Source organism: Odontesthes bonariensis, chromosome 2 (genome assembly GCF_027942865.1).
Source record: "Odontesthes bonariensis isolate fOdoBon6 chromosome 2, fOdoBon6.hap1, whole genome shotgun sequence".
In the NCBI taxonomy this organism is placed as follows: Eukaryota; Metazoa; Chordata; class Actinopteri; order Atheriniformes; family Atherinopsidae; genus Odontesthes; species Odontesthes bonariensis.
The window spans coordinates 12,895,436-12,916,842 of record NC_134507.1 but is presented as its reverse complement, the minus strand read 5'-3'; the positions used below and the strand labels follow the sequence as shown (position 1 = coordinate 12,916,842).

Below are 21,407 nucleotides of genomic sequence, written 5' to 3'. Positions count from 1 at the left end.
CGGTGCACTAATGTTTGTTAGTCTGCATCTGAAAGGAAAGCAAATCCCTCGTCATCATTATCCAGTTTTGGAATTATTTACACAGACAAATGAGTAGATTTAATAACATTCTGCACTTAGGTTTATTCAAGATATTTGATGGTACTGGTAAGTGTGCTGCTTCTGTGACTGTATCTGTGTATTTCATCTTTAGATGTGGAACGTGAAAGCTAGAAGTTTTTAAAAGGGTCATTCTCTTACTGAATGTGGACTCTGAGACCTCGAAATAGATGAGTCAATAGATTTCAAAGAAGGCCAAATAAAAGTATGGGTGTGTCTCTTTCTACTTCAGCCATTACTGTTTAGTTTAGAAAGCATAAAATCCAAAGAAAAAAAAAAAAAAACTAGAACTAAAACAAACAACCAAAGAAAAACGCAGCTCAATAATTCTTAATTGAGTCCATAACTTAGTTAATTGTTGTCATCAATATGCCCGAGAGCTGTAGAAATGCATTTACTTGTGGCTCACTGGGAATCTTAAACTTTATTCGAAAAAAGTAAATACAGAAAAACACCTAGTAACTGAACCATGTCAATCAGCAAAGAACTCTAAAGCAAGTTCGACTTTCGTAATGAGAAAATGAACGAACAAGAGTCTAAGTGCTGCAATCTTCTCAATTTCCCACTTACTCAATTGCTTTTTGGGTTTTAAGGTCAACCGTGTCAAATGTCCTGTAGTTTTGTAATGTCTGATAAATGAGGGGTTTTCCCTGTTCACTTGCTTATATTAAAAAAAAAAACAAAAAAAAACATGACCTAGTTTTTCCAAGCCACTCCAATAGTAGAGCTGACATAGCACTAACATTACTTAGTCACAATAGCATACTGGTACAAACAAAACCAGCCTGACACGATGCCAAATAAAACAGTGTACAGTATATCAGATATTGTGTGAGACGGACAGATCAATTAGATTTCTTTATACCGTCTGTGGTATAGGGTGGAAGGATATCTCCAAAACACAAGATAACTTCCTTTTCTATCTTCTAAAAGCAGCCTTACCCCATAGACACCATCACTGAGAACTCCAACATCATGTGTGAGCACTGCGTACTGTTGGAAATCATGTGCCTCCACACAAGTTCCTCAACACAGCATTTGCCAACATTCATGACATCACCTTTGAATATCTAGTCCCTTTCCCCAACCTAACCAACAAAGCCCGTGTCTCTCCTTTCTTCCTCTGAATTTTATTCAAACGGAAAGCGGCACAGGAACTCTAATTATATCTGACATTTTTACTATACAGGATTTAGAACAGTGCTTACAGCCAGTGCGAATACAGCATTAACGTGAAGTTCTTTGCATTGATGCAAAGATTAAGGCACGTTGAGGTAAACAGCAGCATGTGTTTCAATTGACCAGCATACAACTAATTTGCTAATTAAAACAGTCAAACAAATATCAAATAGAACTAGTATGACGTAGAGATGGCCAGCATGTCTTTACTTTAATTCTATATAGTCCTGTCAAACGGTGCTGAATATTTCACGCAGCGTAACAGAAATTTAACGGTGCGATGTTTGGAGATGTTGGGGTGGGGTTTAATGCCATCCACACGATTAAAAACATACATGAGTCTCACCTTTGAAATGGAATATGAAGACGGAGCGTAGCCGGCTTTAAGCGTCTCAGGTGTAACGAGGTCACCGGACTGAGCATGCGCAGCTACGTCTTCCCGACGCAAACCCACTTGACAAGATGACAAGAGTGTGAAACTTTTTTCACTGCAACGAAATAACACCTCGTTCAAAGAAAAGGCCTTGCCTCCTTTGCATCTTAGTCATGTTGTCTTTAGGTATACCCGAGTTGCATGTTATGCAGTGATAGGTTTATCTTTACCAGCCACAGAAGTGACAAAATCATGGTAATTAGACAAAAGTAACTTGAAACCAAAAAAAGTAAGTCTAAGAGGCTCAGTACCTATACTGTAGTATTTAATTTAGTTTAAAGTATTTAATTGGCAATTGTGTTTATATGATGCTTTTTGTAATAATAAAAAACATGTTTCAATGATTAAACTAATAGATAAATAAAAGGATTTCCTCTTTTAAAGGAAGTGCTCTGAATCTGCAGAATAATAATTCTGAGAATGAATTAAAGCAAGCCTTCTGCACAGCGAAAGCATTGATCGTCTTGTTAGTGGAAACTACTTCACACAGCCCTGTGGCAAGAGGAAAGGCTTTCTGCAACAAAATTATAAATGCTGGATACTGCATACATACAGCTGAGTTAGGGTTGCCACCTGTCCAGGATTTTCCTGATTGTCCAGGCTTTTCATGGTCTGTCCAGGAAAATAAAAATAAAAATCCTGGACACTGAATGTCCCGGACTTTTGTACATGATGCGCAAAATGTGTATTTCAGTTTAATTGAAGCGTTCCTACGTCCATAATACACAGCCTTATTGGCTCTACAAAAATGACGTAGCATAACATGGGTGGTGGTGGTGGGGGCACGCACCGTGGAGGTTCATTAGAAATGGTAAGGTGGAGACGGAGAGTGTGTGTGCCCCCAGGTGTCCACAACTAAAAACTGTTGAAAATATAACAAAATAATAAAGGTCTGCTATTAAATAAAGCAATTAACTAAACAAATAACTAGAAATTGTCATTCTTACTAATTTTAGCTATACAATTGTCGCTTAGAATGACGGTTTTTATCTTGGGTTAGATGTGCGAAAGGCGCCGTTGCTTACAAACATAAAGGTCGATTCGATGGTCAAAATGTCCAGGATTTTTGTCAGACACAGGTGGCAACCCTAAGCTGAGTAAAGCTAACAAGTTGAAGAGGGGAAAGCTCACTGGAAGGTGTTGAGAAATATCTTTCAGTCAAGCCTAGTTCACTGCAAATCAATTGTATTTCCGGCAAATGCAAATACTTTGTCCATGAGCTTGTGCTGATTCAAGAATGTCACCACTAATAGTACAACAGAATAGCTCATGGCAATAATTATGGCTGTAGTTAAGAGAAAAGAAACACACACACACACACAAAGAAGCACAGTACTACTATTAAATTAGCTAGCTGCCTACTTTGAACCCTAAATATTCACATTAAATGCTTAAGCCACCGGGGGACACTTGGCTTGGAGCATCAAAGCAGCGGCTTGAGGCAATAACTGGGACAGACGGTAGCTTGCCTCATGGTGGACACAGACCTGATACTAAGATTCCAAATGTTGTATTTTTTTTAACTTTAAGCCTCTGCACAAGCCGGATATAGATTATATTACCAATATAGATTATTTAGGAGAGGAATTATCAACTCCCTGTGGGCAAAATAGTCTGACAGATTTCTAAAGGTCTTACCGTATGCCCTGTTTGCAAAACAATGATAAAAGACCAACAGATATGTTATGTCTACCTCAAATTTCCAGTCATTTTGCCCTTTTATTTATTTTCTTCGAGCTGAAACTCTTGAGAACGTACAGTAAATGTGCAACTGCATCATTTTGCTGTGTGCCAGATGGGTGGCTATAATGTGGTTTGTGCAAGGCATTTATCTGCAGCAGACACATACTTCTGGTACTAACACAGTTCCAATTTAGGCTTCACAGAGTTGTCACTCCCTTAAAATAATTTTTGGACCTGAATTTTGTCACTAAATGTTCTTTATTGCTTAGATAAAGATGTCATCTGTTGCTATATAAATGTAATCAGGGGTTAATCTTTTACATTTTGAGAGAAGTGTGTTTCATTTCTACAAGTGCCAGGCAAAGCAGGGGGTGTTTCACTTCTGCATGTCGCTCAGATTTCCATATTTTCCTTTCCAAAACAAAACTTTGAGCCAATAGCAAATATTCTCTGCGGTTCTGTGAAATCTCACCATCTGTCAGCTAGAACCCAGTTGAGCCTTCACACAAACCAAGATCCAACCGGAGCGGCTATTGTGTACAATAAAGTGGGAGAAAAATGTCCAGGGAAATCCTTGATATTCTACATTTTCTACATTTAATTAATAAAAGTAATAAAATTATTCTTTGAATAAATGTACTGGAGAATCATATGCAAATATGTAAAAAAAAGAAACAAAGGAAGGAGGGAGGGAATGGTTAGAAAAATAATGTCATGCAAAAATTGTTCTTTGAACTGTAAGCTTCTGGATTTACGTTTTTAAAATAAAATAAAAAGACTCAAAATGCAGCCTTTCACCTTTGAAATTTAAAAGCATTTTCTTCATTTAGATGATGATATTCATTGAAAAATATCAAGTGATTAAACCATAGTATTGGCAGTGCAGTCTGTCCTAAGAGTCCCATAACAATGAAATGCCACAGATTTTGGATTAGTTCTATAATTACTTAGAGAAAATCACTACCCTTTAAAACATTTTACATTGACTGATCGAGCATACCAGATATATGTCTGATGGAAATAAATGCCAAATGCAATATACTTTCCTTTTTTATTTGTCTGGCCTAAAATCTAGTATGAATTGCCTTTTCATTTATCTGTCACTTTACAAAATGTGAAATTTGCGGTTTGGATATATTTGGAATTTGCGTCTGTGTTTTGTGTGTATAGCCACGAGCCACTTGTGAAGGTAGGCACAGATTTCCAGGACCACTTTCAGCCCACTTTAATCCGAATGTCCACTCTTATTAGATTCCCCCACCAACCACCAAGTCTCAACAAACTGTGACATCGTGCAGACGTGCTCCTTACCTTAACTCTGTGTTAGAAAGTTGCCATCTGAATTTCTCTGTGATATTGACATTTTTATTCACATATATTGTATATCGTCATTGCTGTGCTGCCTTGGTTGTGGAGTACCATTTGTTGTTATTGTGCACATGATAAGTATGAAACCTTTGGTTGAGACCTAGTGAGGCCCCACTGTCTGTGTGTTCAGTGTTTCACTAACATGTTGCTAAATTATTTGATTGATTTTGTTTCATTTATGGCTCAGTGCAGTTTGTGAAGGACTTGTTTATGTTGTCACAGAAACAGAGACATTGATTAGGCCTGACGCCTTTTCTGTGTCCGCAGTACATGGTGTATGGGAGGAGTGGTCACCGTGGAGCCTGTGCTCATTCACGTGTGGCCGAGGTCACCGCACTAGGACTAGGATGTGTGCTCCTCCCCAACATGGAGGCAGGGCTTGTGATGGACCTGAGACCCAGACTAAGCTTTGCAACATAGCCCTATGCCCAGGTATCATCTGTCTGCTATCTAAATCTGTTTAAACTACTAGTATAAATAAATTCTCTTTTAACTTACTTTAGAAGATCAGTTCCTCAGCTTGGCTGCAGTTTACCTTACAAAATGCTGCAACCAATAACGAGTGCAGTACTGCAAAGGTAAGTTTAAATTGAACGAGTGTAGGCTTTGTGGTGCATTTAACGCAATAGTGCTTAGACTATAATGAGGTTTAGGAAACCCTGTTGAGAGTGCATACTGTAATACTGACATCAAAATCACTTACCCGCAATTGCCTGTGAATGGTAAGCAGATTAGTGATGATGAGTTTTCCACACAGTAAGTGTTAGCTGTGCTCTGGTTCAGTTTAAACCGTTCAATCTGCTCTTCTCTTTTCCAGTGAAGGAGGCAGTGAGCATATGTTTTCTGCAGTTTCTGGACAAAAATTAATAATAAAAATATTAATATGAGAATATTATACCAACTTTATGATACTTTACCCATTTTTTTGCCTTTGGCAAACTTTAAGGAATTATAGCATATGAATAGAAATAAGCAAAAACCAAGCCATACCGTAATTCTCCAGAACTGACAGGTAGCCATGAAGCATTTTGCTCTCCACTTAAAATCTGTTTTATTGGCTTTCAATCTAAGAGAGAATAGGAGTCTGAATATTTCCTCCCGTCTCTGTTTGCCCTCTTTTCCCTTCACTTGGGACGTGCTTGTTGGGTTGTGGTTGGTGCCTCAGTGGACGGACAGTGGCAGGAGTGGAGCTCTTGGAGCGATTGCTCGGTGACCTGTGCCAATGGCACTCAGCAGAGGACCAGGCAGTGCTCAGCAGCCGCCCATGGGGGATCTGAGTGTCGCGGTCACTGGGCAGAAAGCAGAGAGTGCCATAATCCTGACTGCACAGGTAAAATCCTGAGCCTCTTAATTCTATATCCGCTTTCATGTCTAAATTAGAAATCATGATTTGAAACAGGAAGAAACAAAAAAACAGCCCACCCTAATACATGGTCATCCTTCTAATCATCAAGAAATGCCATAGTCATTACTATCGTTTTGATTGAATATTCAGCTTGATTTCACTGAACTTGTATACTTTCTATTCCTTAGTAAAAAGCCATATAAAAGGAATCAAAGCTCTGTCATAAGAATCAAGAGTTATTCCTAAGACCATGCTCTATCAACTGGATTTTAAAAATCCGGTTAGATGTACTGTATGCTTTCCACATAATTCAGGGTTAGTTGCCCGAACCGTCTGTCAACACCATGAATGTATTAGAAGCTCAAAGACGTCAGCTTAATGGTGTGATCAGGCTTTGAATTGTCTGATAATGTGAAGAGTCTGAGCACTTTCATATTCTCTCGATGCAATTTTCACTACAGCTGAGTAAAACAGCAAGGTTTTCCTGCTGTAATTCACTAGTGTGTGTGTGTGTTTGCGTATATATTATCTACTTTTTTTTTCTAATTTTGAAAGTCAGTCCAAATATTGTCCGTCGACTCAGTGCTGATTTCTAATATAGAATTTATCAATTTAATGAGGCCTGCCTATTTAGCAATGCTTATGTTTTTTACCCGGGGGAGGGGGGTGTCAAACATTAGTCAGACAAACAGAGTCTGAGCCATCGTTTATCACGTCAGCACAATGTCCATGATAGCTACGAGCTGTGCCGTGACAAAGAGTTCATGGCAAAATCAGTGCATTTTTCTGCAATAGACCAATGAGTGTCTGAATAATTCAATATTCTAAAAAGAAATGATTTGAAGAAAAAAGTCACAAAATAGATTAAAGTCAAAGAACTGCCAAATAACTGAAATAAAAGCTTGGGCAGGATTTCAATTCAATATCATATGTTTCGAAATGGGAAGAATTTCTCTTGGACTTCTGGCACAATGAGCTCTTTGAAGCACATGAGCATGCATCTGTTTGAGGAATCAGCTGCTCTGGTGTGAGCAGAGGCATCAGTATCAACGGGGATTTGATCAATGTCTCGCGGATAGTTTTAGCCGACAGGTCACCGTGGTTTCTGCTTTTCCATCTCCTCCGGAAGCAATCCTGACAGAGGTTAGTTGTAGGACATAAAATATGGCCACATATGAGCAGGAGGGGATAGGTGGAGGTTACAGTGAGAGTGGAGTGTGTTCCTGCTCACAGTGTGTTGTACCTTTCTGTTCAGACAAGGGCATGTGATTTACTACATTGCTTAAGGGGAGACTTTTTTGTGTGTATATGTGTGTGTGTGTGTGTGTGTGTGTGTGTGTGTGTCATGCATAGTTTAACTGTTCATTACAAGGGCATAAAACATGCTTCGGGGTTTGATACTCAAGCATAAATGTTCTTTAGAATTGGCCAAGACATGTGACTAATCACCATTCTTAGAGCAGCTTCTTAAAGTCTTGTTCATTTATGGTATTGCCAACAAACCTCATTTAAATCCAAATCAAAATAATCAAAATTTTACAGTCAATACATATTGAAAGTTTCAATGGTACTTAGGACAGGATAGAATGTTTGCATGAATTATTCTTGTTAATATGATTTCTTTGAGAAAGCCTTTGAGAGTTTCAGTCTCTAACTGTGAATTATTGTCTTTTAGCTAATGGTCAGTGGAATCCTTGGGGTCCGTGGAGCGGCTGCTCTAAGTCTTGTGATGGCGGATGGCAGAGACGAGCCCGAGTGTGTCAGGGGGCAGCGGTGACTGGGCAACAGTGTGATGGAACTGGAGAAGAAGTCCGAAAGTGCAGTGACCAACGCTGTCCAGGTGAGTCAGAGGATAATAACACTTAAGTTGAGGTGGCCACAGTGAAGCTGAGTGAAAGTGGGTAAATAATTATCTCTGCAAAGTGAACGATGTGTCTTAGTATATAACTGGACTTTTAACCCTACAGCTTGCTGTTGCATCTTCAAGTAGAGAGTCCAGTCCAGTCTTCATGTCAAAATTGCCAGAGTTGTTGGCTTTTGAATGGCACCTCACATGAAACTATAGGAATACGTCTCGTTAACAGACTTCAATAGCCAACAAGATTTTTTTGTGAGAGCCTCAACATAGAAAAATCTTTACAAAACATTCATGGCCTTTGCTATTATTTTCAAACTGGGTAAGACGTTAGACTATGGTTTGATTGTGTTTTCTAAATAATGGTAACTACATATAACAATAATGATAATAATAATAATAATAATAATAACTACAGTCATCTACAGGTAACAGTTTATGAAAAAAAATGAATCCTTATTTTCCCATGTCTTCAAACATCTGTAACCAAGTATCTGTTACATTGAGAATGATTCTGACAATTATTTACTTTGTTTATGTCACGGCCAGGCATTTTAGGCACATTTTCAGAGGTTTGGAAAGGTTTAAGAACATATTGGAAATTGGAAGAATCATCAAAGCTTATTGTATGACTTGCAAAAATAATCTCTCTCTGAAGTCTTAAACAGAAAGTCACTTAATACATCTTCTGTGAAGTAAAGACACCATTTTTGAACAAAAACAACATCAAAACATTATTTTGCCATGTAGCACCTACACATACAAAAGCTGTAATTTAAGAAGAAGGTCTATTTTGTTTTTTCATGCTCATGTGCCAGAGTCATATTCACTGACAGTGTACAGCTTTGATCTCATATATTTCCATACCTACTTGTATGAAGCAGAAAGAAATTGTTGCATCATAGTGGAAATAAGAAAAAGCCTTTTGCATTTCTCAAGCAACACTTATAGCAACACTCAACACTTTGCTTTCCAGCTCCATATGAGATTTGTCCAGAGGACTATGCAGTGTCAATGGTGTGGAGACGGACCCCTTCAGGAGAATTGGCCTTTAACCGATGCCCACCAAATGCAACAGGTAAGGACAAAAGCAATGTTGGTCTCTGGGCCCCTTTTTATATCACATTAGTTTAGCTTTCTATGGGAGACCCTATAACATGTCTTTCCTGAAATGTTTTTTTGAATTACACTGATTTGCCAAGCATCACTGCACAGTAGGCGAATTGCCTGGCAATTTGACTCTGCTGCCGTGCTATCACTGTTTGAAAACATATGCATCTGACTAATGAATGTTGAACAAAGCTAGTTTCCTGCCACCATAGAGACCCATCCCCCAACATAAAATTTATATCACAAGCATTTTCTTTTGTAAGTGCCTGCATGATCTTTGCAAGGAGTGGGAAATCAGCAAGACATCATGACTGTATATCCAGATGCTGTACCAGAATTGTGTCTCTTCATCTGAGGAAAGGGCAAATAACCATTCAGCCCATTTCCACATGCAACAATGTAATTTAAGGCTGCACCTGTCAACATACAGCTAGTGCAATGAATGGGGGAAGTGGTTAAATGTGATGACGAAGAGGTTGTTGAAGAAAGTCACTCTGAGGTCTGTTGTCAGACTTGAAGCAGAGGCTTCAATATGTGCACTGAGAGAAAAAGAGGCACAGTCTATAGAGGGCGAGACTAACGCTAGACTAAAGAAAAGGACAGAGAGGGACAGCCGTTCAATGATAAAAAGGAATGCAACCTCTGATAAATCCACTGCGATACAGGTTACTCTTGTTCTTATTGAAGGTCAGTTTACTAAACAAGCAAGCAGGACAATGACAGGCTGTTGGATGCTGCGGTTACTTGTTGGTTTGGTGCTGTGAGCTGTTGTGAAACAATCTGCTGTTCTTACTTGACATTTCTTCCACAACCATAAAATGGCTAACTGGCAAACTTGTAGCAAACCCACTGTTATTCACAGATGGCTTACCTGCGGCAAAGTTAAGCAGAGGAAGATTTAGTAGCATGACATTAGCTTTCTGGCTTGACATTAGTTTTATGGCCAATAACTGTTTGACACATTCCAGCTTGCATTAAGGGAGTGAGTGTGTCTTTGTGTTACCTTGTTGGAAAAATAAGACCTTTGCTGATTTAGAATCTAATTTGCATAAAAAATGTCTAAATGGGGAAAGGCCAAACAGAGGCACACTTTGCTGTGTATTACTGAGCAGTATTGCATTGTTTTAATTGTATTTTATACTATCACAGCATACTGTGAATAATTCGAGCTCTACTCCTTATGATTGCCAGTGTTGTTATGTTCTGAACACCAATGTACAGTGCACGTAGTTTGCTTCAGAAGATTAAGCCATTCATTTTTCTGCTACATAAGAAACACATAATCCCTGAGCACTGTTGTGTTGAAAGTGATGTGATGTATTTGTGTAAAATAACAGCAAGCAAACGCGTTTCATATTTAAAGACAGTGTTTTTCATTTTCAAGGTTGGCATGATGAAACCATAAATGGAGCAGTACTTATTACATTTTTAATGTGTGATAAGATCAACACTGTAAAAATTCAGACAGTCCTTCGTCTAGATCAGTCTGATATGCAGTGGCTGCTAGTGCATCGGTTAAGCAAAGATGAAATATTGATCAGCAAAAGCAGCACAACAAAATGAGCAACATGGATGCAGTATGGGCAAAGCATCCAAATGTGTTATGGGGCTTCAGCACCTACTCAGCCATTGTCACTGTGATCATCAAGGTCATCACAGGAGCAGTACAGGGCCATCAGCACCGCCTTAGTGATCATGGATGACAACTGCCATCAGAGGCGAGAGGGGAGGAAAAGCTGTGAAGATACTCACACGCAGCACATGCATTTGTTCACGTTGTATTAGTCAAACGAAGGCTTATAAATTTGGCGTTTACAGACTGGATCACTTCCATTTGTGAGATGAAGCGTGGCACAACAAGAATAAAAAGAGGAGAAATTAAATTTAAGCAACATTCCTGAATTTTTGTGCTACTTTACATATAAAGTTAAATAAAATAAACTTAAATAAAGCAAATAACCTATTTCTTGGCACAATTGCTAAATAGAAGAAGTTGAATGTGCTATAACATGGTATCTTTTAATTACCATATCCCCGTTTTTGAGCTGTATGATTTTCCATGCAGCTTTTACTCCGCTGGCACCTGAAGTTACCAATTATTTTGCATAAGAGGTTTTGCTTCTTAAAGTTCATGTGGTGTTATTTATGTGCTATATAATGAGAACCCTAATTGTCATTATCAATTAAAGCTCAAGTCATCCAGCTGAAGAGAGAGCAATTAAAGCGCCAAAACCACAGGCTATTTAAGAAACTCTTCAAAGGTTAATGCTTAAAAAAATGATTATGCTGTAGCTGGAAAGAAGAATGTTTTGTGCTTTCATGATTTTTCTGGCAGTTGTCTTGACTTTTACTGGTGTAACATTCCAGCAAGGTCACAGTTTACAAGAAGGATTTAGGATTTTATTTGCTTATCCACCACTGGAGGATGGTTTAGGCCACAAAAATTGTGAGTGTTTTTGTAGGCATGCCTTACCTCGACCTTTGCCATTGTTAAACACTGATCTAGCTTTCCGTTTTGGGCTGTTTGAATAAAAATTCTCCTTTGATAGGACCCAAGTTCAAGATGCTATAAAAGTAAACAGTGACAGGTCAATGCCTCCGTGGAGTGTGGCCTTGGACTTGATCAAGCACATCTCCACTGATCTATATTTCATTGTCAAGCTACTCTGCATACTTCACCAATGATGCAAGGACACATGACAGACTGGTGAGGAATCACAGTGACGGCCTCCTAAAGTCTCCATCTTTGACCCTTTTTGATCTCAACACAGATCAAAGGCAAAAGAGATACAGTTCTAAATAACTGGACAACTTTTCAAGTTGTTAAGTTAAGTGTTAATAATGAGCATAATTCATGATCAAGACGTTTTGTTTTTTTCTGGGGGAATATTGTACAAACAGAAACAAACTCTGGTTTCTTATTAAAATTACTTTGGCTTTGGGTAATTTATACTATCTAGCACTGCTAAATACATATTAATGTTGCACGATCGTACATTTGAGAATAATTGTAAAAGCAGTTCGCCTGAGTGTCGCATTCTAAACTTTGCTGTAATAAATCTATTTGGTTTGGCTGTTTATTGAATCCTTTGGATTTATACACAGAGGTGAGTCACATGTCTCTTTTGAATAACTATCATGCTTACCCATTTCAAACAATTCTTGTGTAAGTCCTGGTCTTATTGCTTTGTGTCTTCTTATCAATTCCCACTTGAAAGCACGTTACCTTTCTCAGTTAACAGTGACATTTGGTAATGTCAGGAACAAAACACTCAATGAATACCTAATTTCCTCATGGAATACACTTCCTGATAACTTCCTTAAGCCATAGGACGTCAAAGTGTTCTTTTGATTGCAGGCTCTGTAACATTAACCATCCAAGTAAGGGCAGTTTTGAGAGAGACAGATGCTCAGCACAGTGTAAAGCAGTTGGCCTCTGCTGCCCTGTGGGCTGTCTCATGGTGCTGCATGAGCGCTCCCAGCATACAGGGATGTTCTGTGTGCACTCATGGCTTCAGTGCATATCTCCAAGTCGTAGCTGTAGAGAAAGTGGGCGTAGGAGGTGTGGCTTTGATCTCTTTCTGTGTGTGTTAGTTTGTGAAAGACTGAGGGGGGGGGGAGGAGAGAACATGAGATAGCAAAGAGTTTATGTGAAGCACGTTTGCCTGGGGAAATGTTTTGTACTGTGGGAGTTTTCCTCAGGAAGCCAAGCACCTGTGCTGGAGCGGCAGGGTGATGTGTGAATGCACTCCACCCGGTCTACAGCTGGGAAGGTGTGATGTTGGACCCTTATGTTGGCTGTACAAGATGATGTGGGTGGATTTTCGGTGGTTCTTCTATTTCAGGATCACCATTTAAATGCCCGACAGCTATCACAGCTGAGCTGCAGTTTGAATAAACAAATGTAAGTTTTATCAGCACAGCGCGGTAATGCGCATATTAAAAGCCTTGAGACTGCCATGTGTCGTAATCTTAAACCAGTTCCATTTATTATGCCATTACTTCATTTTCAGAATTCTTCTCTTCGTCTTTCTATGAAAATACGCTTTGTGTTGAACACAAACTTTAATGGGAGACATCAGATTTTAATGCTGAGTGATATAGGCAAATGTCTGTCACAAAAAAACATGTATTTCTCTCTCTTTTTGTCTTACCCCTCTCCTCTCCACCGCTTCCATCTGCCTTTCTTTTGCCTATCGTTTGGCCTTAATCCCCCTCACCCCACCTCCCCAACTCTTTTTATCTTCTCTGTGCCTGCTCATCCCCTCTCTCATCCCTCCCTCACTGATTCTCCTCTCCAAATCTGTCTCTGTCGCTCTTCCCTCTCACAGGCACCACTAGTCGACGCTGCTCTTTGGATCACCGCGGTATGGCCTTCTGGGAGCAGCCCAGCTATGCTCGATGCATAACAAACGACTTCAGATACTTGCAGCAATCAGTAGGTGCAAAGTCAGCTTCCTTTCACAGTCTGTTTCCAATGTATCATAAATTACCCCCCCAGTGTCAACCGCCCCCCCAATCTCATCACACTGTAGCCAAAGATTAACCACTTTCAATAGAGGAGCAAATTAAAATACAGATTTGGCTATTTCTCTCATTTTAATAAAGGAGTATCATCAAATCCTTAAACGGTTTGATTTATAGTTTCTGGCAAGTACTCATTTGTGTCTTTGTTCTTATGCTAGAGTCCCCAAAACAAGCTAATTAAATGAACTGTTTAATTTGATCTGCTATCATACATTACAAACCTCTTTTCTATTTTTGAAATGAGCAAAAAACTAAGAAATAATTAAAAAAAAGATAGTAAACATCTTCTCTTTGATAAAAAAAATTGTTAGTTCTTTGCAAACTTGAGAACCTTGTGTGAACTCTATTTTACTCTTTTCTTTACTTTTTCCTCACAAAAAGCAGTTTTAATTAAAGAACATTAATTTGTGTGATTCAAAATAACTCTTTGTTTTATTGCATTCGCCTTTACGTAGCTTGGAAACACGGTGGTGCTTCTGCTAGAATAGTGGCAACTATCACTGTTAAAAATAAAATAACTTATAAAGGCTGAGATAGCACATACATACAGTGCTGCACCTGTGAATGTGTATTTATGGACATAAAGTCTGTGCAATGATGTGAAATGTCATTTCACTGTGCAATTCTTGCCTAAATGTGTGTCTTCTGCTCCAGTAAACTCTTTTATGCATATTGGCTCATTTCAAAACATCCTGAAGGCAGAATACATTTCAGTCTGGCTTAGATATAAGCGTCAAATAAAGGTCTTTAGAGAGTAGAATCTTTCTTCCTGATTTTTTACACTCCATTTACTCCAAATGTATAGTGTAGCTTAGCATGTATCTTACAAAATGACAGAGGACACCGATGCCCCAAGTTCTGTCTTCTCCTGTTCTTGGAGGTTCAGGGGCACCTCGCTAAGGGCCAGAGGATGCTGGCTGGTGATGGGATGTCCCAGGTCACAAAAAACCTGTTGGACCTCACGCAGAGGAGGAACTTTTATGCGGGCGACCTACTGTCTTCAGTGGAGATCCTTCGCAATGTGACAGAGACCTTCAAGAGGGCGAGCTATGAGCCATCATCAGATGATGTGCAAGTAAGTGGACACTGGGTTGATTTTAACATGCAACAGGAGAAAGTATACATATCCAGTGGTATTGTTTTATCAACTGTCTCATTTAAAAAAAATAATCACTTGTATAACAGTAACTCTGTCGAATATGAGAAAAAAAAGTTTTCTAACACAAAGAACACAAAGGCTGACAAACCCACCCCATGGCTTTATCATATCAGGAAATCTTGATACATCCTAAGCCGTTTCATCTCATCATGTTGGGGTTAACTGCAGTCTGATCCTCTTTATATCAATAGGATGATGGAGATTAAAGCTAAAGCTCCACCTCCATCTCCAATAAGACAATTTATTCCCTCAAGGCTCAGCCATTTTCAAAGACCCTTCTCTGGCCTCTTCATGGCCTTTGTGCTGAACAGCTGCATGTGCGTGTTCAGCTTCAGTATGTTGCTGTTTTAGTGTTTTTGTTTGTTTATGCCTTAGTGTGTCTTTTGCTAGTGTTTGTTTGTTTAGAGGCAGAGTTAAATAGGAAGGAGATAATTGTTACTCTTCTTGTATTGGGAACAACCAGAAAATTTGAATATTGTAGTCTTGTGTGTGTGTGTGTGTGTGTGTGTGTGTGTGTGTGTTAATGATAAATCTAATATCCCTTTATTGTTCCTTTGTGAGGTTCTTATATTGCTTTGTTGTGGTATCAAGCCTTTTTGATGTCTCTCTTCCTCACATCTGTGAGGAATCGCACAAGGATATTTGAAAAACAGAGTCTTTCCAGCAGCCATTTTCTGTATAAAAGTAGAAATAATTCCTGCTTTTAATAATTCAAAAGTTCACTTAGTAAGTCCCATATCCCATGGTGCAGTATCCGCTGACAAGTGACATTTTTCACTAATTTAAATCTGAAAATAAACCCATATTCTTGAATGCATTCTGCAGGTTTTAATCAGAGATAATATCAAAATAAAAAAAAAACTCTCATACTCAGACACACAACACTACTTGAGCTTTAGCATTTTATTTTTAATGAGATAGGGATAAATCGCATGCGGTTAGGATGTAGGTGATTAAATCAGACTTCAACTTACTTAATCATGCTCTTCCAAAGCGCAATGTTATTTGGACTAAAGGATGTGAGACATACTGTATTCTTAGTTTCTATTGGTCTTATGCACATTCATCAACAGTTTCCACTGGCTGTAAGGGGTATGGTTCTACTAATATTCCGTGGAAATGAAACTCAAATGTGCTGGCCATGGATGGGGAACCTGGCCCCGCTCAGCCATTTTCCCCGCCATAGAAAATCTATGAGATGTGGAGAGCATCCTGTCTCTGGTTATTAGGAGAACTCTGTAGTGTGTGTGTGTGTGTGTGTGTGAGTGTGGGCAGGCAGGAGAGCATTCAGCCAGCCCAACCACTATGTGTGCCTGTGCGCTAATGCTGTGTTAAAGTGGGCACATTACCACCAGAGGGAGCATAAGCATTCAAGTAGAAAACAAGATAGCCTGTGTCAAGAGAGACAGCCACTCCCTCAGGCACATTGCAGACCAGACGAAATAACAAGGCGACAGATCAGACAGGGGTCCTATTACTACTGTAGGCTTGCACCCCAAGCAGCCTCAGCTTTCCACTGCTGAAGAAGACAATCCACACAGCTGCTCAAACATTCTCTTTCATCTTTTATTTTCTGATTGCAGCTTGTGCTTGTCTCTTGTAGCAAAAAGCGGTTGCGTCAAGCTGCAGGATGTTTTAAGGTATATTTTTATCAGAGCTGGGCCACAAATTCCATCTATTTTGCGTACCATCATGGTTCCAGCTGCAATTTCCCCTGTGCTATTGACCCCTGCAGGAAGCATCATTATCCCTTTATAGAAATCCACATTTTTCTGAATTCACAAATGTCAGTGTATTATCCATAACGGTTCCTTTTGAGCACTTGGCGCTAATGTCGTGATTTTAAATAGCAGCTTGCTGCAGTGCCCGTAATACTTATGTGTGGGTGTTTTATGTATTTTCCCTTTCATCGTTTCCACAGAACTTTTTTCAAATCATCAGCAACCTCTTGGAGGAGGAAAATAAGGAGAAATGGGAGGATGCACAAAAGGTAAGCGTGTGGCAGTATGATAAATAATTCAGATTTCTGCCTGAATGTTGTTGCCACAAAATTCAGCTGAAAGCTTGTTTGCACTAACTCCATCTGAATAGCAGAAATAAAGAGCAGTCAGGTTGGTTTTAGTATGATATTACACTGACTCGTATGATTGTGAGGTCATGGAGCAGGTGTGACATCTGGCCTCACTCAGAAGACTAGTTCCTCAGACCTCCACTGGGTGGCAGCAACACTGCCATAGAAAATGTCCAGTGATTAACACTGCAGGAATCATTCCTCACATTGTTTTACTCATCCCATATAGATCATGGCAGCAAGTGTGTTTATACCAGTACTTCAGTCTAATTTCAACTTTTGCACAAATGGCTTGAACATTTCATGCGTGTGCCAAAGCAGCTGAGAATATAAGGAGCAGTACACTGCAAGACTACAGTGATGTGAGTTATAGAATTTGAGCTTGACTCAGTGTGTATCTGTGAAGATTGGCGTATTGCTAAATCCTCTGTTGAACGCATCTCTCAGTTTGAGAGGAGGCAAGTCTTGTTTTCACAACTGCCACTGGTGTCTGAGACAACCTGAACCCTAAAATCACGTACATCCAGAGTCTGACAGAGATACCATCTGTGGTGACTGCAAGTCTGAGAATTGGCATCTGCACAGTTGTCACGTTCACTGGTAAACTGATTTGAATTGGTTGTCACCTGCACTGACACATATGAGCGAGCTGTTTCCTTAAAATAAGTCGGATCGCTCCTTTTGTCTTTTTCTTTCATCTTTTATGTTTTTTGGCTCACCATCTCCCCACCTGACTTCCGCTAAGATGGTAGGCAAACACAGGCAGTTCAAGCATTGCTAGGGGTGCCAGTCTTGGCTGTCTATACAGGCAGTAATTAGGTGTTTACTTTCTGGAGCTTTAGTTTGGCAGCCCCCGTTGGTATGTTGTCTGTGAGAAGAGCTCAAAAACAAGCAATTTCGTCAGTGAGAATGCGTCAGAGACAAGGACAGACAGATTAGAAGAAATGTTGACGCTGGAAATGTTGCCTCCGATTGAACACCCAGAAAAGAAATCTGACACAATTAACTATTTCTGACGTTATTAATGTGTGTGTCTAGTTTCGTCAACCCACCATTTGGACATTAGTTGAGCGATGTCTTCGTATTTCAACAGACTCCACTTTGACTTCACAGCTAAACGTTTTTCTCACTTACTGGCTCCTTGCATTAATGAGCTCAGTTTCCTCAGCACCCACACACTGCATGCTGTGGACATTCAAAACACACACATGAAACACCTCACTATGAGGTTTTACTGGCTGTAGAGTTGGCTTTGTGCAGAGATCACTATATATTCACCTCCTGTCACTGTTACCATGGCAAGGAAAGGAAGAGCTCTGTCTACACAACCTCCAGTGCAGCCATTTCCCTCTGCTGCCTTCACATCTCATGGTTGCCATGGAGACCAGCAGAATGAGCATGACTGCACTCTGCGTCAGACATGCCGGAAGGGGCGACGTTATGTGCTCTTTCGCTCCCAGTATGGCTTTCACTCTGCTGTGTCAGAGGCTCCCAACTTCGGCATCTCTGATCCACTTCCCAGGCTTATAGCAGCAGCACATGTAGAGGCATGTGAAAATACACAGAGGAGGGAAATACCTGCCTCAGGTGTTTGTTGAATATCAACTCAAACTGGGGTGTTAATTGCTTAATGCCACAAAGAAGCTTGTCTAATTGCATGGCACCGTCACTGTGTGCTCACACATTTGCTGAAGTCCTACAGTAATATATGTACAGCAGGGCATAAATCACAAAAAGAATTCAAATTACAGCAATGTTCTGTGCTGCTGAAATTGTTGAAGTGGAAAAAGACTCTGCCTAAAATGTGGGCACGCATGGCACATCTACCCTGTATCTCCATCTCTAATTACGTCTCACCCATCTGACTGACTGTCAGTCAGAACGCTGGTCTAATCTTTTCAGGGCCAGTTGTTGGATTAGTGTCTCTTTGATTTGTTCACTTGGGGGAAGAGAGCTGACTGGACCGGCAGCGCCACTGGTCAAGCCATGGAGCTGTCCATGGTGCTGAATTCCTGCCTCTGCATTCTCTCGCTGAGTGCTGATGCCCATGAGGCATCACATGAACCGAGGCAATCGCCCTTAACTTGGCAAGGCCTTTTAGAGGAGAAGCCAACCCAGCAAATGCGCTGGCAAAGCTGGTGATTACAGCTCTGATGCCGATGTCACATGGATGGTTCAGTCAAGGTTGCAGCAAATGACAATGCTTCTTGTCAGCTGATCTGCACTTTATTTTCTCAGTTGATGAAATGAGGTGAACTATACAATATCAGAAAATACTGAACTTGGCCACTCATAGTTACAACTTAATAATTAGTGTCCGATTTTGTCAAAACAAATCTATAAATTAACCAATTCCTTGAGCTGTATGTGTTTAACTTAAATTTAAATCATACAAAACTATGTTAAGAATGCAAATCAATGGTGACACCTTTTGAAAACCAAAGGAAATATCTATATTTGTATTATTTGACTAGATCTATGTCCACTGTTTCCATATATTTCTTCTTTCTGTCATTGCAGATATTTACATTATATTTAGTTATTACAGTTATCTTTTTTAAATTGCTGTATTGTGTATATTGCACTTTTTTTGATTAAATAAAAAAAATGCAATTTATCTCTGTTTGTTCTGTCAGTTTGTTTTATTATTTGCTTCATTCTTCTGTTCGTATTTTGAACTCTTGCATCTCCCCAGTAACACCCATCACTGCTGCATTTATGAAATCATAGAAGTGCTGTTTGTGTCCTCTTGTCCTCTCTGTTTGGCCCAGATCTACCCTGGAGCAGTGGAGCTCATGCAGGTCATAGAGGATTTCATCCACATTGTTGGACTGGGAATGAAGGATTTCCACAATGCCTATCTGATGACAGGAAACTTGGGTAAGAATCATCCCACTTTCCTCTCTAGCTCACAGCCACAGAACTCATTTTGTCATTTATTTCTGCTTGATATGGACCCATATTCCCTGTGCTCTGCTGACTACCTGCGTCAATTTCCCTACAATCATTAGTTTAGGATAAATGATGCATAGTAAGGTTGGGGGAGTAAAATTACTGCAAATCAATAATGTTAATTAATACTGATCTTGTGGTCTTAATGAGCTAAATTCTTGTGAAAACACTTAACACCAAGTTCAATATCACAAATATGCAGTGTAGGAACCCCATGAGAGTAATGCTCCTAACTCTAAAGTATGCAAATAGCAAGTAAACTTTGTAGGTACTGAAAAAAAAAAGTTTCTTGTAAGATTAATTGGAAAACGTATTGTGGGAGTTTCTGATGTCAGGCTGAAAAATTGAATGTGAAATTAGAGAAGATTTTTCCTGCGACTGTAATTGGCCTTTTTTTTTTATGTGACACTGATTTTCGTCCAGATCATAGCTCCCTTTTTTTTGGTCTCTAGAGTCTGAGTCTGGAGTTTGAGACATATTTCTCTCCATCAGTGTTGCTGAGGGTTCTTTTAGTCTGTGTCGCATTCCCTCTTGGATGATCTGAGGTCTCTGTGGCATTTCATTTCTTGCTCGGCCATAAATTGTGTCTTGCTAGAATTGAAAAATGGAACTGTGATCTCGCCTTTTTCTTTTTCTTTTTCTATGCAAGTAAGCATGTGCCTGTACTGTACTGCTTCAATAGTGAGGCTTCTCTCTTGTATACTTTACAATATCATTTGACCCACTTCCAGCAAACACTCTCTGTGGCTCTTTATGCTATATGATTTCCATATTGATGAATAGGTAGCCTCCAAGAATAGCATACCAAACATGGTTCAATGAATACACCCATCAAAATTCCATTATGAAACAGCATGGGGGTCAAATTAACTAATGGATTTGGAATTGGAAATAAGGTTTGAGTGCATTTCATAATGACGAGCATTACCGACGCCTTTTTGCATTTGTGAAAATATTTCTGTGCCCTTCCTCTGTTTTGTCCTTCTTTCAGTTTGTCTTAATGGTATGGGAACCGTTCTATGAAACAGAATTTAAATGACCAGCTAAGGGGTTTTACACACAAATTCTTTGAATAAGATCATTGTTTAGTTAAAAGTTTAGTTCAATGATAACACCGTCTAGTCTCTTCTCATTCCTGTGGGAATATGGACTCAATCCTGTCCTTCTATTGGATGGGATTTGACAGGAAATCTTTTGTTGCAGTGATGGATCTCAGCACTTTGTCTTAGTAATGAGAGCACCCAACTAAAGAAGCATACATGAGTTATTGTATTCTTTTCTTTTCTGCAAGTCGCATATATTTTGCCACTTACCGTTTTCCAAATAGACCATCAACTTTTTCATTGCTGAATGTTTGTTTTTGGTCTAAGATAATGTGAAACTAAAAAAAAAGTCAGAAAGCATTATACCAGAATAAGCAAAACATTGTCACTCACACAAATGAGATGACATGCAACGTGTTATTTATATATACTGTGTATATATATATATATATATATATATATATATATATATATATATCTTAGTAGAACATCTTCTATGGAGAGGAGTATTATTATGTATATAATTTTAAGCGTAGTGACCTATTTTAGAAAAAAAAAACATTTCAGTTTCTATCAAACATTT

The 21,407-nt window shown here is 39.3% G+C and overlaps 1 protein-coding gene across 6 annotated transcripts in view; it reads left to right on the top strand.

The window, feature by feature from the left end:
• adgrb3 (adhesion G protein-coupled receptor B3) overlaps positions 1-21,407 on the top strand; it is a 105,792-nt gene that overhangs the window by 52,132 nt on the left and 32,253 nt on the right. For 4 of the 6 annotated variants that reach the window (XM_075477765.1, XM_075477756.1, XM_075477747.1 and 1 more), the window contains 8 exons: positions 5,030-5,194; positions 5,928-6,092; positions 7,783-7,947; positions 8,939-9,040; positions 13,404-13,510; positions 14,480-14,674; positions 16,680-16,748; positions 19,601-19,709. In XM_075477765.1, the coding sequence (XP_075333880.1) occupies positions 5,030-5,194; positions 5,928-6,092; positions 7,783-7,947; positions 8,939-9,040; positions 13,404-13,510; positions 14,480-14,674; positions 16,680-16,748; positions 19,601-19,709 (1,077 nt within the window). The remainder of the gene's footprint in view (positions 1-5,029; positions 5,195-5,927; positions 6,093-7,782; positions 7,948-8,938; positions 9,041-13,403; positions 13,511-14,479; positions 14,675-16,679; positions 16,749-19,600; positions 19,710-21,407) is intronic. The other 2 variants (XM_075477738.1, XM_075477773.1) reach the window with 2 other exon arrangements.